The sequence below is a fragment of the Corvus cornix genome, chromosome 1 (genome assembly GCF_000738735.6).
Source record: "Corvus cornix cornix isolate S_Up_H32 chromosome 1, ASM73873v5, whole genome shotgun sequence".
In the NCBI taxonomy this organism is placed as follows: Eukaryota; Metazoa; Chordata; class Aves; order Passeriformes; family Corvidae; genus Corvus; species Corvus cornix.
This window is the reverse complement of record NC_046332.1, coordinates 113,204,189-113,226,731: the sequence shown is the minus strand read 5'-3', so window position 1 is coordinate 113,226,731 and position 22,543 is coordinate 113,204,189. Positions and strand designations below refer to the sequence as shown.

General features: G+C 42.6%; 1 protein-coding gene and 1 long non-coding RNA gene across 9 annotated transcripts; one reads left to right on the top strand and one right to left on the bottom strand.

Moving 5' to 3' along the window:
- Positions 1-611: 611 nt before the first annotated feature.
- Positions 612-17,249, bottom strand: U2AF1 (U2 small nuclear RNA auxiliary factor 1). Of its 8 annotated transcripts, none has more exons than XM_039552908.1 (10): positions 17,144-17,228; positions 15,820-16,346; positions 14,694-14,781; positions 14,428-14,484; positions 11,820-11,886; positions 7,589-7,638; positions 6,905-7,003; positions 5,606-5,739; positions 5,209-5,301; positions 612-3,563 (listed from the first exon to the last, which is right to left on the bottom strand). In XM_039552908.1, exons 6-10 carry the CDS (start codon positions 7,616-7,618, stop codon positions 3,425-3,427), a joined length of 495 nt encoding a protein of 164 aa, XP_039408842.1. In that variant the 5' UTR covers positions 7,619-7,638; positions 11,820-11,886; positions 14,428-14,484; positions 14,694-14,781; positions 15,820-16,346; positions 17,144-17,228; the 3' UTR covers positions 612-3,424. The 8 variants fall into 8 exon arrangements, with proteins under 8 accessions (XP_039408842.1, XP_039408839.1, XP_039408828.1 ...); XM_039552905.1 differs by lacking the exon at positions 15,820-16,346 and adding an exon at positions 10,918-10,984 and having other exon boundaries at positions 17,144-17,227; XM_039552894.1 differs by lacking the exons at positions 11,820-11,886; positions 14,428-14,484 and adding an exon at positions 10,918-10,984.
- On the top strand, positions 16,825-18,543 carry LOC120410090. Its single transcript, XR_005602038.1, has 2 exons — positions 16,825-17,175; positions 17,624-18,543. It is a non-coding gene; the product is annotated as an uncharacterized LOC120410090 (long non-coding RNA).
- The last annotated feature ends 4,000 nt before the right edge of the window (positions 18,544-22,543 follow it).

The following is a 22,543-nucleotide window of genomic DNA, read 5'->3' as shown; positions in this document are numbered from 1 at the left end:
GCTGGAACGCTTCCCGACCAGGACTGTTTTTAGGGACTCTTCAGCACAGCAGTGTCTGGAGAATGAAATTATTTACCCACACCCTCCCCAGCTGCTATGAAAGCAGTTTCACTTCTGATGTATCAAAGACAGTAGATGCAGTTTAAGGTGCTGTTGCACAATTGTTAACACCCAAAATTTTGCAGCTTGAACAGTGCAACACCAGGAGGAATCATCTTTAAAAAGTCATGACACCTTTTGATTACCTATTTCTTCAATTAAGCACATTCCTTCTGTCACAAATGAGCTTTCTTGCTCTCTGCAGACCACAACAGAAATTTGCAGGCTCTTTCTAACCCTACCAAAAAACCCTATCAATTAAAAGAACCCAAACCAACCCCCCCAACTCCTAACCCCAAGTTGCACTCTTAAAATTCAACTTTATCAAGGAAATATGGAGAGGCTAGCGATGTTTTAGCTGAAGACATGCTTCACCAGCTCTGGAAAACAGAAGGCAAAGAATTGCTCAAATAATAGCTTAAGATCTAAGAATTTGAAACTTTAGTCTATGTCCTCATTAGATATTTAGAGAGCAGCATCCAATCTGAAGTAAAGGGATAATTTTTGTCAGATTCTTATAAAAAAAGGCTTTATTTTGAACAAGTTTTCTCCATTTGGTTTTACAGTCTCAACATACATCATATTCATGGACAAGCAGCATTTTCACAGAATAAGAGCCAAATACAAAGAAGAGGAAGCCACTTGGGATTAACAGTTTCAACCTAATTGACTCAGACTTCAGTAAATCCTGTATGCTGTCACTTATTTGAGGTAAAGGAATTCCATAAATTAAGATCCACTGTTCAACAGAAGAGTCAACAATGAAGTACTTGAGAAGCAGGAACCTTGGGGAGGAGGGGGAAAAAACAAATCTTAAAAGACATTGTGAGCAACAAGAAAAGGGGGAGGTAGGATTTCCACTTGGTTTGTATTGGTGAACCAACACTTGGGTCTATCAGGTGTAAATGTTTAACCAAATCGGTGCAGTTTAAATTTCAAATTTGATGAATTTCACTGGTAGCACAGTCTCAAAAGGCAAACCTAAGTTCATGCTGAATGTTGTCACTAGGCACCCACCAGAGTATCCATTAAATTCCGCTGCTTTCAGTGCCCATTCTGACATATTCCAGTTAAATGGGTAATTTTTGGGCAGCTGTGCAATCAGATCATAAAATTATACATTTGGTGGAATTCAAGAATGCTTTCTTAAGTAAAATTGTACTGGGGGAGAGGGAAAAATCAACCTTCCACTATCTGTTCATGCAAAAATATACCTGCAGTGAAACAGGGTTTAGACAAACAGATTAAAGCCATTCCAGGGACACATTTGTACTTGTGTTAAACTAACTTTATAGAACTAACTTCTAAACTAGCTTTACAGAGCAAATCTTAAACCTTTTAAATAGTGTCCATGTTGTACTAGATACTGTTTAAAAAACAAAAGCAAAGACTATCCTCACCTTTTGTAGCTTGAGATTTAAATTAGCTCACCAATAATCCTGAATTTCACTGAAGAGAAAAATGGAACTGGATGAATATCCTGTAAACTGCAAGAACTAAATTATCAATGTGAAATTCCTAATGCCCAGCAGAAATACCTTTCAGCTCAGTTATTTAATGCCAGGTACTGCTCAATTTCTTCCAGTAAAGCATCATTTGATTTATGTACTTCGAACAAAACATTGTGTGGAGATGGGCTTCACTGCTTGAGTGATATTTCTTCAAAAAGGGTCCTGGCACACCAAGTTCCAAAGTCTGGTTGGCCAAACCACCCAGTGGGAACAAAATAAATTCAAACTGAACTGGTGCAAGAATTTAGTTGTAAGAAGCAAAGCAGATTAATTTAGAAAGCTCACTTTTCAATATCATTTTCCAATTCCAAGTTCCAGTGAGCAAAATGGTTTTGTATTTATTTTAGAGGCAGAGAGAAGCTGGTTTGTTAATCATCTATGTGATGCATCCATATCCTATTTCCTTTTTTTAATAATCACCAAGAAGCAGATTTATCATTTAGCAGGCTATCTGGCTCAGAACTAAGGAAGCTCTAGTAAATTCTCTCCCCCACTGGAAAGCTGTGTTTTATTGTGTAACTTCGTGTACATTAAGTTATATCTTGCAGAAATATGATCAGTGACCAAAACCCCTTCCTATGTTATACTTTGAAAAAAAGCAGACATGAATGAGGTGAAACTGCAAGTCAACCACTGCACAAAGCATGTCTCAAGATTCCAACATTTCCATGGAGTTTTACCACTTTGGGACACAACCTGTGATGTTCAGCGATTGTGCAATTCAAGCTCAGAAAAATAAAAGTATGTGAAGGAACTGCCATCTGTCCATTAGCTTTCATCATACTCCAGACTATCAGAAAGGTGGAAAAAAGATTTATTTTCCACTAGCATCCAATTAGATTTCTATGACCTTGAATGCTAACAAAATGCTTTTCATTAAATGACAGGTGAGAGCATAGAGAAAAAAAAAATCTCTTAAGAAATTTGATCCTTGTATTTAGGACCTTGCATTTCCTTCCACAGCACTTCTCTATCATGTTGCAAGAAGCATAATTTTGGTGATTTTTTTTCACAAAACCCTCACCTGCCTATTATGAATCATTGCAATAAAAATATTTTTTTCCCACACTGCACTAGGCAACTTTCTTTCCAGCTCAAGAAAGGAATTTAGTCAAGAATTATAAAAACCTGAACTATGAACTCTGGCACAGCCAGGAGCAGCCACTCAACTACACCAGAGTGCTTAGAAAATAGGCAGCCAGGAGTAGCAACTCAACTACTCCAGAGTGCTTAGAAAATAGGCTTTAGATTTTACACCAAGAAATTGGATTTATTGTAAATGCCACAGTCACATTGATAGACAGAGCACAGACTTCTGGTAACAAACAAACATACATTTTTGTAACTAAGCGTTTCTACTCGGTAAATAAATGCATTTCGCACAGCCTTCCTCTTAAATGTGCCTAAACTAACCTAAATAAGCAGACAGCATAGCAGAAAAGGGAAACTTATGTGAGTAACTGTTTCTTAAGCAGTATATTATTTTTACTATGTATATAATATTTTATATTATATACACACACATTTTCATCAACAGTTCAAATTATACCCAAATAAAAAAAACCTTAAACCAAAACTGGCGCTCCTCCAATACATTTACCACCTTTCCCTCAGGCAGACTTAATCCAGGTATTTGTCAAGATAGAGGAATGACAGTTAAAAAGACTCCCCCCACAAGAAACAAGTTACACAAAGAATACTGTATCACTACAAATTTTTTATTCAGAAGCCCATCTTTAAAAAAAATGTCATTATGAACTTGTTTGGTCAAACTACAACACTTTCTAGCAGACATACAGTAAAAATGGCATGGCTCAGAATCGACCGGATCGTTCACGATCTCTTGACCGCCTCCTGTCACGCTCACGGCCTCCTCCTCCTCCTCCTCCACCTCCACGACCGCGATCTCTGGATCTAGACCGGCGTTCACGGGACCTCGACCTGGATCTATGCCTTCAAAGAAAGTTTGGACATTTTATTGTTTCGTTCCAGGCAGCAATTTACTCACAGTACCACACAGTGGAACGTGTAATTAACAACGGGAGCGATGAGGGAGAAGAAAGGCAGCGTGTCATTAGAAGGATTGGTTAATTGGCACTTGGGCTGCAAAACCCAATGCATTTACAAACTGCACGAACTTCATACTGGGGAGTCAGCACCAATAGGCACAAGATGGGCTGTTCCCTGCAGTCACCTGTTACAGTGGATGTGCAAACCCCAAGGAAAGGCACGGTTACACTGCTGTTATTTAAAGCAGGAGAAGGGGACACCTGCTTTGGCAGACAGATCTCTTAGCAACACACACCAAAAGTCTACAGCTGCTTCTAAGTCCACTCACATTAAATCAATTGCATTAATTAGCAATTACAACCCAGTTCTCTGTTGTTGCTCCCCCTACACCATTTCTACCCCCCAGGACATGAGCACTGGCACATCATCTTCCCAGCCTCTTAGGTTGATAAATGCAGGAAGGGAGCTAAAACCACCCAGAACACAGTACTATCACAGCTACTACCAATCAGCATTACTGAATCTGAGAGTTCCACAATTCTAACAGTGACCAAAAGGTTAATATAAAAAGCACACTTGGTCCTTTTCATACAGCATTCAAACATCTGAAGTTTTTTGAAGTTAAATTAATCCTCACAGATTCTGAAATACTGCCAGAGATATTTATAGAAAAACACATTCACAATCCCAGGCTCCTTCTGTGATTGACAGAAACCTACAAAAATTGTGCTTTATAGAAAAGCAAGATCAAAATTTTTATATGCCTATCCCAAATAGCAAGGTCCTAAATGCAAGCAGATTGAATCCAGCTCCAAGTGAACCATCACAGTAACAGCAGTGGTAAAAGCCTTTCTGCAAGGTACCTCACTAAATGAATAGTTTAATATATAACAAAGTGTATTTATCTACTTTTTTTACCATTAAGCAAAATTACTTCTCCTTTCTCCTACTGGGAATTCCTATCAAGAAAGGATGTGAAGGCAGAAGTGTGCTCAACAGAGTGACTGCCTGGTATCAATAGTGAGAAATGAATACAGGCTACAACATTTCACCATTAACAGTTAAAGGCAAATAAGGTTGGGTCCTGAGTATAATCTATAGATCTGCTTGACTGCACATAATGCTGAAAGCAGCCTATCTGATGCTGCCAAAATGCCTACTGGCAAACTAGCCTGCACCTAACAAAGGCGATGAGCAAACACATTTAGAAGAGAATAAAACAGAGGAGGCATAAAGCAACTTCTCCCAAATAATGTCCATCTGTACAGTTTGCAGTTTGGAGATCTGAACAACAGATAGGGCCTATGTACTCAGTAACTCAGTGAGTTTTCTTCTCCTTGAACTCTGCCTTCCACACCAACCTTCAGAATCTACACTACTGCAGAGCAAAAAACACTGTATTTTTAGACCTCTACTCATTTGTTCTGAACTGGCTACTTGCCAGCTTGACTTGATGCCCTTTGGCATGTGCCAGAAGTGCATCAGAAAAAACAAGAGGACTTGGCAGGAGTTTAAAGATTTGCCTTCAGATCTTTCAGCAACTGATCCTTAAATTACTTCTTTTAGTAGTGCTTAAAAACAAACTTACTTTTTACGACGCCGCCCATACAACTCGCGCCTTAACTCTCGAGAAATGGGCTTCAAATGCATAAAGTTGCAGAAACCTCCTCGTGTACACTCTCTGAAACAGAATTCAAGAGGCACAGTTAAGAATTCCCAGCTCTACATTACCTGCTTAGATCTTTATCACCTCTAATATTAAACCCAGTAAATTACAAGCATCATTTACTGACAGTGCCTCACTTCTACAACAAAATCCTCAAAAGATGGCAGAAGTCAAGAGGTTCACTGCAGGTCCTCCACATTACTGTTACCTGAAGTAGTTTTCTTCCTACATTCTACTACGTAAAACCCACACCCAAGCACCCTCCCTACTGTGCAAACACCTCAGAGGCTGCCAAGGCAAGAGGAAGCCATTGCTTTACCCCATTTCATATTGACGGCAGCAGGCCTCTCTGAAGTCAGTCACAGGTGAGAGCTCGGCATGGATGGGCTGCCCATTAAACCAGCGATTGTTCAGGTCAATCACAGCCTTTTCTGCATCTTCTTCACGGCGAAACTAAAAGCAAAAGCAACATTTTCCTTACAATACAGAGAAGCAACAGGAGTAGGTAAAAGATTCCTATCAAATCAGTTGTGCAATACCTGAGGCTCACAGCTAGTAATGAAACCAGAAGCTACTTCAGGTTTCTTGGACAGTCCATCAAATCAAAGGTAAATATGCCAGCTTTTGAATAACTGGGACTCAAGGGCTAATCAAAACATTGATTTTTCTTTTCATTATGCTCTATTTGGTCTTTCAAGTGCAGAAGTCAGTCAATAGAAGAGACTGAGTTTTCTTAGTACAGCTTTAAACCAAGAGAATGCTTATGATTACTTTCTGGAGCACCAACAGTCCTGATGTAATGCATTTTTTCAACTATTTAAGAGAAATTTATATTAAAACTGGAGCTCTTATTCATTTAAATTAGTATTTACAAAAATCAGATCCTGTTTTATGATGAATGTAAAACTTAAATTTGAAATGCCTTTTCACAGCTAGTTGTTTTAAGACGACTTTTTGTTTTGATTATGACCTACACAGTCAAGAATTTCAGGTGTGAAAATACTTTCCAGCTGAGGGAAGGTACAGCCAAAATATTCAAAGAAACTTTCTCACACCTCCCCAACACCGTGAACACACAGTAAAATTTCTGTGGGTGACAACTTTGTACTCATTATTCAAGAGATACCAATGACTTTTAGAAGTTAAACCTACTTACTCCAGTTTGCACCTTGAACCACCCAGCTACTGCCATATCTAACTTGGTTTCAGATAGTGTTTAACTGGGAAGTTAGAAAATTAATGCACCTGTGGCATATAAACCTCTCTCATACTGATGTGCTTAAAGGGCAGCATGATGCTAAGACAAATCCCAAATTAATCCTGCCAAACTAAATAGTCCAGTAGCGGTGACTGTTTATAACTATGTAAAAGAAAAAAAAAAGTGTTAATCTTTCTGAAAATTACATGGATTTTAACTATCAAGAAAGTTTCTCAAAATTTATTAAAATTTCTTTTGGATTCCTTTCACATTTTTACTCTACTTTAAATTGTGAAGTTGGAGAGGAGCTTATATACTGAAGATCTTCCCTTGCAAAGTCTACAAGCATAGAGTAGCTTTCAAAATACTAAATCAATAAATACCACCCCTCCTGATTACATGAACATCTCTTCATCCTACCTTTACGTATACATTTCCAACTAGATGATCTCCAAGGTTATCACAAACGTTCATCTCCTCAACTTCGCCGTATTTCTCCTCCATTTCTGTGAAGACCTCCTAAGCACAAAGCAACCCAGCAGAACTTTGCAGCACATTACTTGTAAGTACAGAAATATTGCATTTAACTCTAAGTATAAAAAGAAGACCTCCCTTGGAAAAAAGCAGGATCACTTTATTTTTTCTTTTACATTTTTGGGTTTAAGATAAGTATTTGCTTGGCTATCTGTAAGCACAGCACTAACAAGATACAATAAAAACCTATGGAAAACATGCACAGCATTACATAATACACAGGATGCACCGAAAGCACAACACAAAAACCCTGATGCTGTAGTTTTAGGTACTTTGTTTCTATACAAATAATTGAGTGTACTTTAAATGTATAAAAAAGGAGATTATACAATCAAAATGCTACAACACTTAAGATGCTGATTTTAAACAAAGTCTATTTCAAGCAGTCAAATTAAGGCCAAACTAACCAATGGCTACACCTGGAAATATTTCACACAAGGCTGTACACTTTATACAAACACCTGAGGAAGTGCTTTTTCCTGAATCCATCTAATTGTGCTATCTCCACTACATCCATTTAACTGCTTGGTGGTGACAGATCCAGTAACACTGCAATGCATCTTTACATACCTCAAAGAACTCATCGTAATGTTCCTGCATCTCAACATCGCTCACAGCACCTGCAAAAGTCAAAGAGTCAGATCGATTAGAGCCTGTCAGTAAGGAAGAGGAGATTTTGATCATTCTACAACACAATCTAGAGAGGCCGTCTGGAGCATAAGAGACACCATACAGCATAGAGCTAACTAACAGGAATATTGCAAAATAAGGATGTGTGAAGAGCTTTGAGTCCCCAAAGTATCTGTCAAAACATTAAATTGATATGATCAAATCAAAGCAAGTTTTAATCAGAGCCAAACTTGTATGCCACAAATTTAAAGGGGAAAAGAATTACTTTGAAACATCACTTAAAATTTAATATAGTATAGCTCCACTCTCTAACTACCAACGATTTTACCTAAACAGAAGGCAAGTGCTTTGTTACATTTCCATACCTTAAAATATTGTAACAATTTAGTATTCCTCTTCCTAAAAGCAGACTTTTATGTCCACCTCTCCAGCATATCCACTAGAATTTGAGAGCTCACAATGTAAAATAGTCCAGGATATTTTTTAAATTTGCTCAAAATAGTCATTGAAATGACACACTTTTCTCAGTGCCCCTCAATGCTTTACAACAGAGAGCAATTTTCTAGTTTGAGTGTCACTTCATTTTTCTGTAGTCCTGCAGAACACCTTTTAGTGCAAATCAAGCCAGCCTTATACTCAAGATTATTTTCATGCTACAAGCTGGACTTCAAAAACAAGTGCTGCTTGCCTGCTGCTACAAAACTCAACATAAGTGTGGCTTATTTTTCAAAGCACTGAAAGTATAAAAATGAGTTTCATTTATTTCTTCCAGTCTACAGAACTTGAAACAAGCTGTATGCATTAAAGCCATTAGATTAGCTCTTCAGCAGTTAAGTGGTTTATTAGGATCAAGCGGAGCAGTTTTACAACAAACCCTGCATTTTATACTAGAAAAATATGCTAGTGTTTAAAATTACAAACCAGACTGGTTTAGTCCACAGAATGTGAAAGACAAGAAACTGAGCCAAAAAAGCTGGGTTTATTCACTTTTAGGCTGCTATGAAAAAAATTTTGGCTAGTATTACCAGTTGGACAAACTTTATGTTTTTCTTCAAAGTCTCTAATATTAACCAGCCACACTCTTTGAATTGCAGCTCCTGTTCTTCCACCCAGCTCACCTCCACAAGAGAGTAAGGGGCATTTGGTTTATAGTTTAGGCTAACAATGTGTCTGCATTCGAGACAGGTTTGCTTTTAAGAAATTTATTCTCCCCCATGGTTATAGCAAATTAAGGAATATCAAACATTAAACCAGTAATTCTAGGCAGTTTAATACTTAACTATATTCCCAAAGTTCTGCCAACACCACTGATAACAGCTTACTAACACCTAAGATTTTTTTGTTTTTAAAGGTATCAGACAGGGGCTTTGAGAGCCACAGTGGGAATAATTACTTTTTACCAGATGGACAAGAGCTAAAAACTCTTTTTTTGTCAAATTAGGAGATCACAGGCAACAGTTAGTTAATGACTACTTCAATGACCTTCCAAAGTGGGAAGCATACATATGCACAGGCTTTACAAACATCCATATTCCAGGGCTACTGGTATCTGAACCATGAGAAGCCCAATTACTAATTAAAACTCAGGAAAACTATTGCTGTTCCAAACTAAGGTTAATCCTCTACGACGGCAATAGAAAGGAAGACAGTTAAGCAACAACGACAAGGCATTAAATAGCTACCCAAATTACCCATTTAAAATACATGCAATACTTAAGTAGGGACAAATATCAAAAACCAAGGAGCCAGGAGTTTCAGCAAACCTACTGCTTGCAGAGCTCCAGCTCTACCCCAGGAGGTACAGTCAGGCTCTGGCACACAGCTACTCGCTTGTCACGACAAACTAGAGTTGGATACCAGCATTTACAACACTGGAGGATCTGTGCAGGACTCTTGCAGCTGTAAGTCTAAACAGCTCCACAGACCAAACTGCTGTAACTCTGTGCAAATTAGTTACCAGCGCATTGAGAGTTCAGGGAGACAGTGGAAACACCCAAATGGAAAAGTTTTGGTCTCCTGAAACAGCATTAACTACTAAGCATCTGCAAGGAGAGAGCCTATGAACCAATGGAACTGTTCAAGCATCCAGACAAAATTACACAGCTCATTTACATGTCCAGCTTGATTGTGTGACAAAAACACAAATTACATAATCGAGCCATTATTACTTTTAGAAGCAAGAGAGACAGTGTTGACTTTTAAGTTAGTGGCTGATTTCACAAAGCACTTCTAATCAAATGCTGGTAACTAATCTGAACTAGTCTATAAACCAACAGTCAAAAAAAAAAAAGGATAGCCAAACAAAGCTTTATTACCACACAGTCAATACTCACTTCAACAAGAAATATTAGTTAGAAAAGAACACCGATCCTTTTTTGGTTCTAAAACTTTTTTTTTTTTAATCTTATTCTAATATTGATGATTCAATTACAATGATATATCAGTAATCGCCGATCAACAATCCTGGGCATTAACTGCTGCTAGTCTCACAGGAGGTGTGTTTGCTTATGCCCATTTGTATCTCAGGAGAAGTCATTAAATTACTTCATGACCATACCCAAATTCCTTCCCCTCCTCAAAAATACGTTAAAAAATTACTTTTTCTTAGGTAAATATGCCAAATGGCATTGGAATTTGAATTTTCAAAGCATGGAAAGAATTTTAAGCATGCACCCATCCAGAAAGGACAGCTGCCAGAAGGGAAGCGTTGGTCAGTCATGGTGTATTCTTCCAAAGTGCACTCCCTAAACGGAAGCTGCATTAACCTAGGACGAATTTATGCATGCAGTCTGTAAAGTTTCAAATTCAAGTTCTCTTAACGTTTACAGAGCAGGACATTTGTTCTGGATGAAGTCAATGTGTCATTGTCCTGCTCTTTTCGACAGTGTAACCTAATGGATAGCACAAAACATACAGAAAACCATTCCTAGGATGCAGGCAACTGGCAGGGAGAAAGGTGACAGAAGAAAGCAGTGCAACCAGCACTGCTTCACAGGGGAAGTACGATTTCAACCCCTTTTGATTTAATAGTTGGTATTCAGATTCCCCTCATAGTTTTGGGAGTAGGGAGGAAGGTAGTGGGACAAAAATTTTGGGGCTTTTTTTTTTTTTTTTTTTTTTTTTTTTTTTTGTTTGTGTTTGTTTTGAACACATGTAACGAAACGTGGTCAGTTTGATCTGTTAAACTAAAATGGCAGACCAGCTTAAGTCGACACTGAGCTCTGACAATCAAGCCCAGGGAACCAGTGAAGGAACTTGTATGAACTTACAGCGCAAACCGTCAGCAGACTGGGAAGAGTTTTGAGGGTTACGGTAAATGTTCAAGAGGGCAATGGTCTGAAATACAAAACGCAACAACTTTATATTATGGAAAATAATTTTAACAAGAAACTGGTTTCCTTTAGGGTCGCTTTAGCCGAGTCTGTGCTGAAAGAGAGGTGGTTATTCTCTCCCAAGCAGGAGAACTTGCACTTAGCTGGTGACCTTTCTACACCAACCTAACACTGTAAAGTAATAGAGATCTCATGATACTCCATTATTGTATTCTTAATTTTATTCCATTCACCAATATTGCTATAGAGGGGTTTTGCATGATTTCAGACCGCTCTGAAACAGAATCCAAATACAGCATTCACACTACTATAATAATATTATTATTATATTAATGTAATATTGATAATATTGAATTTGGTTTTACTGAATGGCTTCTTATCAACAAAATTCCAGGAAAGGAAGGAATACAATAATTAGAGCATAACATGAAATCTCCATTTTCCTAAAAAAGTTAAGATGAGAGAAAACCCAGTTTTGGGAAACTTACCGTACATCACATATATACCTATTTTTTTTTTTTTTTTGGTGTTAAATCAAGAATTTGAGAAATGTCTGCAGTTTAACCCTTTCAAAAGAATGCAGTGTTACTAAGCAACCAAGTTTCACTTTGCAACACAAAAGGGAATCTGCATCAAGTCCAATTTGTGCAGTCACTTCTGCACTCAGAATCGCACACGTTCCACAAATTCTTGATCTGTGCGCAAGAAGAGTTCCGTCACTTGTCCTGTTTGCAACAGCTTTATGTCAGCAGCTCAGAAGCCAACATTATTTTCTCATAATTAGGAGTGGGCTCTTTAACACCATTCTTTAAAAAAATTTCTCCAACTGTGGGACTTACAGTGTGAGCCGTCAGCCGTCTGTGCACTGTTTTGGGGGTTACGATAGATGTTTTGAATCAAGATGGTCTGCGGGGAAAAAAAATAAAAAGGGGAATTCTACTGGCTGCTGTGCATATAATAGACAATTGCAAAGAGACAACTTGTTTGCAAACAGCTAAAAGTCATATTTTATCCTTAAGACTTCCTTTTGTATTTGCAGAGTATCTTCCAAAATTGCATCCAGACCATCATATTATGAAAACAGTTTTAATTAACCACCAAGAAAGAGCTGCGTTTGTCTCAACAGCTATCCTCAAAATGGGAGGTGTGAGGCACAGGAACCTAAAATGTCACACGAAGTATTCTGAAGACCAGAAACTAAACTTTCGAGACCAGATTCACTACTGCAAGTCTAGGGGGGGAAAAACAGTGTTATGCGCACAGCATGTAATACGTAATGCCACAGTGTCCAAAATGCTACACCAGACCATAAGGCCTTTAGGCAACTGCTACATCTCATTTTGTGCATCAGGAGTTTCTTGGTGGAATTTCTGTTTAAATAATATAATAGCATCATAGGTTCACATGTTTCCGATCCTTCAAATAAGGACAATATCCTTTTAGCCCTTCTGCTTTTTACTTGAAGAATTAGCCCAGGCAGACTTGAAACCTTACATTTGTACCGTTCTTCTTAAAATCAAGTTGTCTGAAAAAACAAACCATGTTTAAGTTAGTAAACTAATATTACAAAAAAATTCCAAACGTCCATATCACTGTAAGCAGCTCAAAAATTGAAATTTGATTACTTAAAACACAAGCTCAATGTTAGTCAGTATGAATGGCAATCCCCAAGTAACTTTAGCTTAGACATTATTATTATTAGTCACAGTAAGAATTCAGAGCTTAAAGAAGTCAAAGGCCCAGCAATGTCACACCTACATATGCTACCCGTTTAACATCTAAAAAAAATACATCTGTAACATCACATTGAAAATCACACACTTGTTTTATTATGGGTCCAGCCATACCAACCAAAGCTTTGTGCTTCCGTGGCCCAGGTTTAAACTACCTGTGCTTTAGTCTACAACTGGAGAGTGCCAGAAACATGCATCTCATCTCGTTAGGGTGCTTCTGCTGACTGGGGGTAATTTGATCACCCTGGATTGTGTGACCTTTCCTAACACAGCTCTTCTGTAAAGTAGCTGCACCAGCAAGAGCTGCACAAGGTTAAAACATTGTGCTGGTAACTTCCCATTAGCAAGATCTCTGTTGTTCTATTTTCTATCACAGCTGATTGTCAACCTGCACACAAATGAAGATTTCTGCAGACCCCACACACTGCCAGAAACCTGGGAGATGCTACAGCACAGCTGCCAGGTACAAGGCCGTGCAGTCCCAGACATCCCTGGATGAATGGGATGTGCCCTGCTGACCCACTTCAGCTGGCATTGCTCACCAGGGTCTAAAGCAAAGCTAAAGGCTGCACTGACAGAAAGCTGTAGTTGCACACAAAGTTTTATTGGTAAAAAAAAGATGCAAGGGTGGTGGGGTTTTTTGGTAGGTTTTTGGGGGTTTTTTTTAACTTAAAAGACAACTCCTGTAGAAGCTGTCTGCTTTAGAAATACTTTTTCGTAGCCAATGACCTAAATTCAGGTCTCTAAATAACCAACTGCACTTCAACTTGTGCTCCATGTAGGTCAACAACATGGGATAGTTTAAAAATGGACAATGCTCTTTGGAAATAAAACATCTGCATTAAAAATTGTTAAAATCCCAGAAGCAAAGAGGTGTTTTTGTTGCTTAAGTACCAGCAGAAGTCCCTGTCCATCAGTAACCTTGACATTCTCCCCTGGAAGTCCCCCTGCCCACTCAGAGGTTAACTTTATGAACCTGTCACATGTAGAGCACTCCCCTCCCTAATTTCTCCCCAAACGAACATGAGCCCACGTCTCTCATCAACTTTGCTCCAAAGTAGAGTAAATGAACTTGCAGAAGACTCTGTTGTTACGTGAACTTTATCTCTGTAGTTAAAACCATTGCAGTTCAAACTGCTGTAGTTAAAAGTGCAGTAATAACTTTCTAAGGCACTATTGCTCATGTACAAAATTCCCAAAGAAATTCATCTGTGTGCCTTGACAATCAGCATTGATAGAAAGAGGGAAAACATGCATTTCTCCAGGACTGTAATTTGTGAATACTATACAGCTCATAATAATAATAATGAAAACCCTGTCACTCCCTGCACCTTTTCAAATTTATTTTTATTTCTGGCAGACATGCAGTCACACATCATGTCTCTAACAATATTCACTGAGCCAAGGATTAAATAATCTGTCATGCCAATTGACAATTCACCTTCAGCAACCAGGCAAGTTGTTTTCAATAAACCATTTCTTCCATATTCAAAGGAAGTATGCAAGTCACTCTTGAAACTTAAGAGCCTGGGTCAGAGAGCAAATGCAGTTAACAGATGAGTCACTTTTATTCATTAATTAGTTTTCTTCTATTATATGCATAAAAGATTAAAGTTCCCACCTTTGGGACAGGTGGAATGTGCTGCCATTGTCTGTGATTTAAAAACTCTGGGATGGTTTAAGTGCCTGAACACCACTGAGAAGGCACACTCACCTGAAAGTTAGCACTGGTTGGTCTCTACTACAGGCAAGCTTACAACAGCATCGCTTCCTGCAGCCATTAAGGGTGACAGGAGATAATTAGAAATGCTGGGAGAAGCAAATGGAACACCCCAAAAAAAGCAAAGACCCAGATAAACTGGGGCCAAAACTGAACTAATTAATCTGGAGCTTGGTAATTATTCACTTGTATCTGAGAATCTACATTTTAAAGAAGCCAGAATATACTTCCACAAGAAAGAGAAAAAAGAGGAAACAAACCTGGCTAAATGTTGGTTTGTTGTGCAACCGAGAACATCTGTCTCCATGGCGACAAGCTCCAATTTTGAAATAAAATGAGCAGTTGACTCTGCAAGAAAAAAATAAATAAAATAGTTACGACCCTGGCACAGAAAACAATTTGCAAAAAAGCATATGCCCTAAATGTCTTTATCTTGATGTGGAGAAGTAACACAGAAAAAAACCCCACACCAAAACTGTACAGGAAAGCATTCCAACAAACCTGTCCATATTTATTCCTTTTACCCCTAATTTACAGCCAGTATCTGACCAATTTCCCCCAAAGTGGTTTCATGATCCACCACACAGAAGTGATCTCTGTTTTACTCTTCCGCTTCTCCGTTCTTGTCTTTACCTCAGTTTCAGTGGGTGATGGGATGGAAAATAATGAGAAAAATGGTCTGAAATTTACACTGGGAGCTCTGTGGCTGAGTTGATGCAGCCCCTGGTCCAGGCAATAAAACCTGTTTTAAAGCTGACACAGTCGCACCTCTCTCATGTTTTATAAACCACCTGTTTAAGTTATACTCTAAGGGTAACTCACGCTGCTACCAACACAGTACTGGAAATAATTCAGGGAAGAGAAAATCATGTCACAGAAAGAATACACATAAGCAAAATAAATTCACTTAATTAAGCCATTTCCACGAATATAGTTAATGATTTTAAGAGTAAGCTGCTTTTTTTAAACCACAAGCTTTTCTTGAATGATCCATCTCATGACACCTTGAAAACGATCCTGGTTTAGAAATACTACTAAAACTCCCACAGAAAGGTGTAATTCACACAGAATGATGAAAGAAACCACAAGGAGTTTTGTTACCTTGACAGGGAAATACCAAATTCTGAAGGGCAAGAAAACTATTATAGACTACATATGGGTAAGTGAAATATTAGAATTCTCCTGGAAGAAAGATTATTATTCCCATAATTAACACCAATTCTTTCCACAATCCTGTGTAACCAACATCAACTCATGGACGGAAGAATTATTAAAGTACTAAAAAGCACATCTGATCTCTAGCAAAGCATTCTACTGTAAAATTGCAACATGCTCACTCTTCATTATGCTTTTGAAAACAAACACTTAGCATTATAAAATACTTACTGTCTTTTCTGACCTCTAACCTGAAACAAAAAGAAATATCTAACTATAAAATTTCCAATAGTGCCTCCAACTTCAGCACCTTCTGGAAGGTTCCGTCTGCTTTTTTTAACCAAAAACAAGAGCTGCACAGGAATTTCATGCCTGATTAAAACTCTTGAAACTGTAATGCATTAAATTCCTATGTATCTCCTTTGTGTGAAAGGATGCTACAGTAACAGAGCTCAAAAGAGAGGCTGCCGACACTGCTTTCCTGGAATGGCAGCACTACAGAGCAGAGCAGAAGCCCCACGGCCAGGGGCTGACAAGAGTAATTTAGTCCAGCAGCACATCGATGCCCCCTTTTCATTTTTACGAGTGGAAAAACACGCCGGTTTGGTCAGGCCGATGGTGACCAAATTTTCGTTAGGAGGGTTTTGTGTGTGTGCTTCCAACAACCAGAGAAACTAGAGGCGTTCCCGGACGCGTGGAAGGCTGCAGGCAGAAGCCTGTAGGATCAGGATGCAGCAGTCGGGGAAATCCTCCGCACCCTGGGGAGGGGGGAGAAATAACCAGTCGCTGTCCTTGCAGCAGAGCGGGAGCTCTCAGGCTGCTGCGAGGCTCAGGGACACGAACAAAAGGGGAACAGGAGGAGGAGGAGGCGCTTTCTGGCAGGAGGCGGCGGGAAGCTCCGGCACCCAGCGGCCCCGACAGGAAGGCGCAGCCGCGGGGGGAAGGGGGGAGGGCGGAGGGAGGACGGGGGAGGACGGCAGCGCGCCACGAGGCGCGGGCACACCCTCATGGCGGCCGGGGGAGGAGGAAGAGGAGGAAGAAGTGGGGGGAGGGAGTGCCCGAGAACGGCCCCGGCCCGGGAGGGGGGAGGGGGGAGCGGGAAGCGCGTGGGCGGGGCCGCCGGGCGCGCGCGCGGGAACGCGCGAGTCCCACGCGCCGCCGGGCGCGCGCGCTCCCGGGGTGGGGGGGGAGGGGAAGGGCCTGAGGGAGGCGATGGCGGAGGGGGGGGGGGGGGGGGGAGGGGAACGGGGAGCGCGGCCGCCTCTCGCTTCCCTCTTCCCGCCGCGTTCCAGCGGGATGGGAAAAGCGCGGGACGTGGTCCCGGCGGCGCCCCCGAGGCGGGAGTGGAAGAAATGGGCGAAACGGGCCGGGGTCCCCCCGCAGGGAAGGAGGGGCCGGGAGAAGGGAAGCAGGGCTGACCGCCGCGATCGGAACAGGCCGCGTCCCCGCGCAACCCGCTACGGGCCTCCGGCCTCCCCTCCAGCTTCCCCCCTCCCTCCCGGGGGTACCGGCGCCGCGGGAGCGGCGCGGGAAGCGGGGGAATAGGGCCACTCACTTGTCCTTCTCGGTGCCGAAGATGGAGGCCAGGTACTCCGCCATCTCCCACCGCCCGCCCGCCCGCCGGACCGCCCCGGCCCCGGCGCTGCCGCCGCGTCACAGCGACCGCGCCGGAAACGCTGCGCTGAGGGAAGGAGGGGGGCGGGGGGAGAGGAGGCGGGGCGCGCGCCCCACGCGGGGTCGCCGCGGCGCGCGCGCAGGGGCGGCGGGGCGGGGCCAGCGGCGTCGCGCTGCGGGACGGGAGCGGAACCTCCGGAGCCCGGGTTCGAGTCCCGCCCCTGGCAGGGGCCGAGGGCGAGGGGTTGTTCTGGGGGTCGCGGCTTCCGAGGGTTGGGATAAAGGGATTCGCGCGAAGGTGGGGAGTGCACGGTCTGAAGGGGTTTAAATTAAAAAAAAAAAAAAAAAAGTAAAACATGCTTTTGAGTTAAAAGCAGAGTGGAGGGGAGAACCAAATTCTTTCTGGTCATTGTTTTGGGAGGTTTCACGGAATTATGGGCCAAAAGCTGCAAGTCTGAACCCAGTGAATTGAAATTTTTGCAATGGAGCAGCAGTGCATGCGGAAGATTCCAGTACTGTACATCACTGAAAAGCACATCGGGAAATAAACTTACTCGTTCTGCTGGTTCAGAAAACAAGACTGAGGACTCAGTGTGTGACTAACATTCATCTCAGATCTTTTGCGATTCCCTGAAGCGGTAACAAGTACACTTTATAGCGCTCACAGCTCGAGTTGGGCCATTCATAGATTAGGGCCATTCATAGATTAGGAGTGTTATAAATGAAGTCTGTAATTCCTGCTGTTATGTATAAAAATGAGCTGTAATAAAACTATACAGAGCCAGAGTTTCAAACCCCGCCCCCCACCAGCCTGGCTGAGAGGAAAATTTTGCAACACTAGAGCAGTTCTAAAGGAAGTTCTTTCAGCAGAGATGTAATCAATAGGTGAGGATTCCACCCCAGGTGGGGTTGGATCTTATCACCGGGACATTAACGCTATGATGACCTGCTACATCTCAGCCAATAAGGAATTGGACATTCCGAGAACTCCACTAAGGGTTCCAGGAATCGGAAACAGACAAATTCATCACCAAAGATGCACAATTCATCAGACCCAAGAAACGCTTTGTGCCGTCCAACTTCGGGACAAGAAAACATCATGAATATGCTAAATTGCGAGAAGAATAGAATTAATTCAGACTCTGCCCAAAAACTGTATAAGAAGGAACCAGCCGAAGCAGCATCGGTGAACTTGGGAGCTCTGATGCGATAGAGATCATCAGATCTATGCGTGTTCACCCAGCTCCGACCCCGGGCTCAGGGCTGCTTTTCTCGATCGTGGCTTTCTGTGTGACCGATCTTTCGGCCGCGAAATAAAATCTATTTCTTTATTAAATTTAATTTGGCTGAATTTCTTTACTTCAGGACCATTCATAGCATCATGGTTTGTGTTAGAAGGGACCTTAAAGATCATCTCCAACTCGCTGCTATGGGCAGGGACGCCTTCCACTGGACCAGGTTCCACTCCATGCCCCATCCAACCTGACACCTGCAATTCCTGGTTTGTTTTGAGCTGTGGCCTGTCTCAGAACAGGGACAGTCCTCTCAGCACTGCTCCATGTCCTGCCCCATTCTTTCTGTGCTCTTTAGGGATGTAAAGCTCACCTGCTCCCCGCTGCTCCTTGCTTCTTCCGACAGACTTGCACTAATTTTTGCTTCAATGTTTTTGTTAAAGCCTTCGGCTGGAATATGTCAAAATACATTTTTTCCTGGGGAATCAAAATAAGTTTTCAATATTTGAAACATGCTGGGTTTGTGTGGTGGTGTGAGTCAGGGGAAGGGATCTCTGCCTGGCATGGTAACAGCAGCCATTCTGTTCCCACGTTTCTTCTTTTTATAGCTATCTATAAATCTCAGGTTAGTGACTTACTGCAGGTTACTCCCTGCCCCACTCTGCTTAGATTTATTGGGTTAAATTCTGTCACAACCCCTCCTCTGTTTTGCTCTGCCTCCTTAAGGCCCACTGTCATCACTGACACAACAACCCAGGACAAAATGATGACAGCCAGATCTGGTTTGGAGATAAAAGGGCTGAGAGGAAAAATGGGGAGGGAAGCAGCCAGTTTTAAGAGAGGCAGAGCTAGCAGGAAAGGTGGAAAAAAAATGGTTGTGAAGCAAAAGAAAGCAGTGCTTGGATACAGAAAAAAGATTAAAACAAACACAGAAACGCATCCAGGGGTTCAGTACACGACGTACTTCACACGTTCACTGGATAATAGCACTTTCTGGTTGCCAGTGCCCAGAACAATGCACTAAAGAGGAACCTGGAGTTCCGGGCCAGGGCACAGGACTTGGTTTCTCAGGTTAAAGGGATTTTGCCAACAGTGCATATGCAGCGGTAATTACTGACCCGAAGTCAGCAAGCCCTTTGAACAATTTTGCCAGCTCTCTGCTTGACACCTCTTGGAACAAGGCACAGCTGTGTGGAAAGAACCAATTTAAGATGCAATGTCAAAAAATTAATCTGTGAAGGCAGCCCATGTACTTCAGAACAAAGCTGTAGCTGGTAATCTCATCTAATCTACTTTCATGTCTATACTTCACTAATCACCATGGTTATATAAGCAGATCTTTGATAAGATCCTTAATTATAGCAACCCCAGGAAAGGCTGCACAGCACAGCAGAGAGCAGGGTGAGGTCTTTGGAGCCATACCTTCCATATGGGTCTGGGGAAGGACTGGCTGTGGCTTTGTGTCATCTCTTGGGGCACCGTGCACTGGCATAAAGGAGTCTGCCACCAAGCACATGGGGACAGACCCTCTCTGAGGCCCCCAGGTCACCGTCAGCTGAGCCCTGACCACTGTCAGTGCTGTGAGGGCACTGCTCTGATGCTGTGGCTGATGGTGAATTGGACCAGTCTGGTACCAGGGGCAGCCCGTGGGGTTGGAGGAGTGGCAGGGAAGGAGAGGAAGTGCTGAGTCAGCGCCTTGGAGAAGCAGCAGTGCAGACACTGCAGAGCATGGCTGAGGGATTTGTGTGTCTTCGGGAAGCTTTTCCTTGGGGAGCTTTTGAGATCCAACCCCTGATTAGGAACACTGATCTGTTGCTGTTAGAGAGAGTTGTATAATGAGAACCAGGAAAATTAATAAAGTTGCAGGGCTTTTAAGTTCAACACAATATTTGATGTGATCAGAACTTTCATCCAGCAAGCTGCTGTGCAGTCTGGGGTCAAGCCCATCATTATGGCAATTGCTGCTTGTAAAAAGCCCTCTTTCCTTGCCCGGAGGAGCTTAAGAGCTAGACAAAAATGCCATCCTCCCCCTTTGCTGAAAAGACATAGAGAGCAGGTGATTTTCTTAACATCAAGGTGGACAGGAGATGAGCAGAATCAGGATAAGAATCTAGGAATAGTCTTATTGGTTCAGATGGAGGGTTCACCAGGCTGCCCATGCAGTCTCCTCGCTCACACACGAGGCAGCAGGACCTCTTAGCTGGCAGTGAGGGTGCAGTGCCCTGGTAGGGGACAGAAAGGGGAATATTCTGCACTCAGTGGTGAGCACAGGTGTGTTTGTGGCCTCCTCTCCTTCATGCCTCAGTGCACAAGTAACATCTGGTGCCCACAGCTGCAGCTTCACTTCTGGCTCCTCCAGGACCACTTCTTGAGGTGTGATATTTTTGCACCCCATTGATTACGCTCTCCTTATCTGGGTGCAAATCACTTGTCTTCTGCCTGTTCTGCCTCTCCATAGCCCTCCACCCCCCTTGCTAGGCAGGAACTCCAAGTTTTTTTCAGGATATGTGCTAGCCTGGCCCAGAAGAGAAGATGTCAGTAGAGACTACAGCGATACCAGCCTGGCAGGAGAGCTCCAAAGCCAGGAAGTGTTTATTCAAGGTGGGCCCCATCCCTTGCCCTCTCTCTGTGCTGATCCCTGTGCTTTCCCCACATGTGGGCAACTGGGCAGCATCACTGTGCTGTGGCCATGGGGGGGATGGCATCCCTGTTCACCACAAAAAGAAGAAAAACCCTTTTCTTCTACTTTCAGTGTCTGCCCCTGTGAGTTTAATCCTGGCTCTCCAGTCTCAGACCTCCTCTCCCAGCCTTCTGAAGTGCTGCCCCAGGGCTGCCCCCGGTCCCCCTCCACACTCCAAGGGCCAAAAGGATTCACTGGAAAATAATCAAAGTCCATCAGATAAGCAAACCCAGCTGCTCCTTTGAGGGAAATTCCTCTCTGGGCTGTCCTGGGCAGTTTGGATGGAGCATTTTGTGGGAGCAGATGATGTCTTTTGACCTTTCTGAGTACTCTTGGAAAAATTCTCCAGGTATTGCTTGCTTGCTTGCTGCCCTCAGCAGCAGTCAGAGGACCAAGAGGACACCAAGGCAGTGAAAGGAGAGTTTGGTGGGAATCTCTTATTACATCTTTCCTCCAATGACATGTCCAGTGCCCCTGAGCCCATGCAAGCTCTTTGCATAGGAAAGCAGCCTGCAGATCTGCTATGCCCATCCCATAATTTTGTTTGTTTTCAGCCTGTCTTCATTTGGTTGTGGTTTCCTGGTACAGCAGGACCTTGCCTCACATGAGCTCAGCCAGGGTGCAAGGGGCAGGTTTCCCTTCACCCCTCTCAGAGCTTATTTTGTTCCGTCTCCCACACTTCCCTGGCTGCATCGTGAGCGCCTTGAACTGGCTCAAATGGCCAGGTTAATAAGCTGAATCATTTTATCTTGCAATCAGAATGGGGAAATGAAGCTGCAACGCACAGATGGGAGCACACAGCAGGAGGAGGGAGGGAAATCAGGAAGGATGGGGTAGAAGGAGAAGGAGAGAAGGCTTCTCCCCTTCTGTAGCAGCCAAGTTGTTCAGCTCAAGCCCGTCATGGGACTGTACCCTCACGGTGGAGCTTTTTTATCAGCAAATATTAGATCTAAAAATAGCAGGTGTTTCTGCCAGAGAACCAGAGCAGGGATTTGAGAGAAAGTTGTTGTAGGAGGGGGGGAAAACCTCCTGCACATTCCCTTTGCAATCTGGAGTTGAACTCTGCTCGTAGCTCCACATTCACAAAAATAAAGGGATTGTGCCAGACTTATCTTGAAATATATTTACAGAAATTTTTTTTTTTAAGGAAGGAGCCCAGTCAGAACAGCCTGCAGAAAGGCAAGGCACAACACACCCACGACAGGCTCCTTGCTGCTTCCCCGGGTCAGACAAAGCTCCCCTAAGTCCGTCGGGAGCTGTCCTGGGTCAGGCGAGGGTAGGAAGTGCAGGTGAAGAGGCTGTGGCTCGGTACTCAGGTACTCCATAGAGGCTCTAAAGCTTTTCTACATCGCTCTGCCCGGGGCTTTAGTAAAGCAGCAGCCTGAGGTGTGTGATGGACCCCTCCTGACAGCAGAGGTGCTGCTTTCCA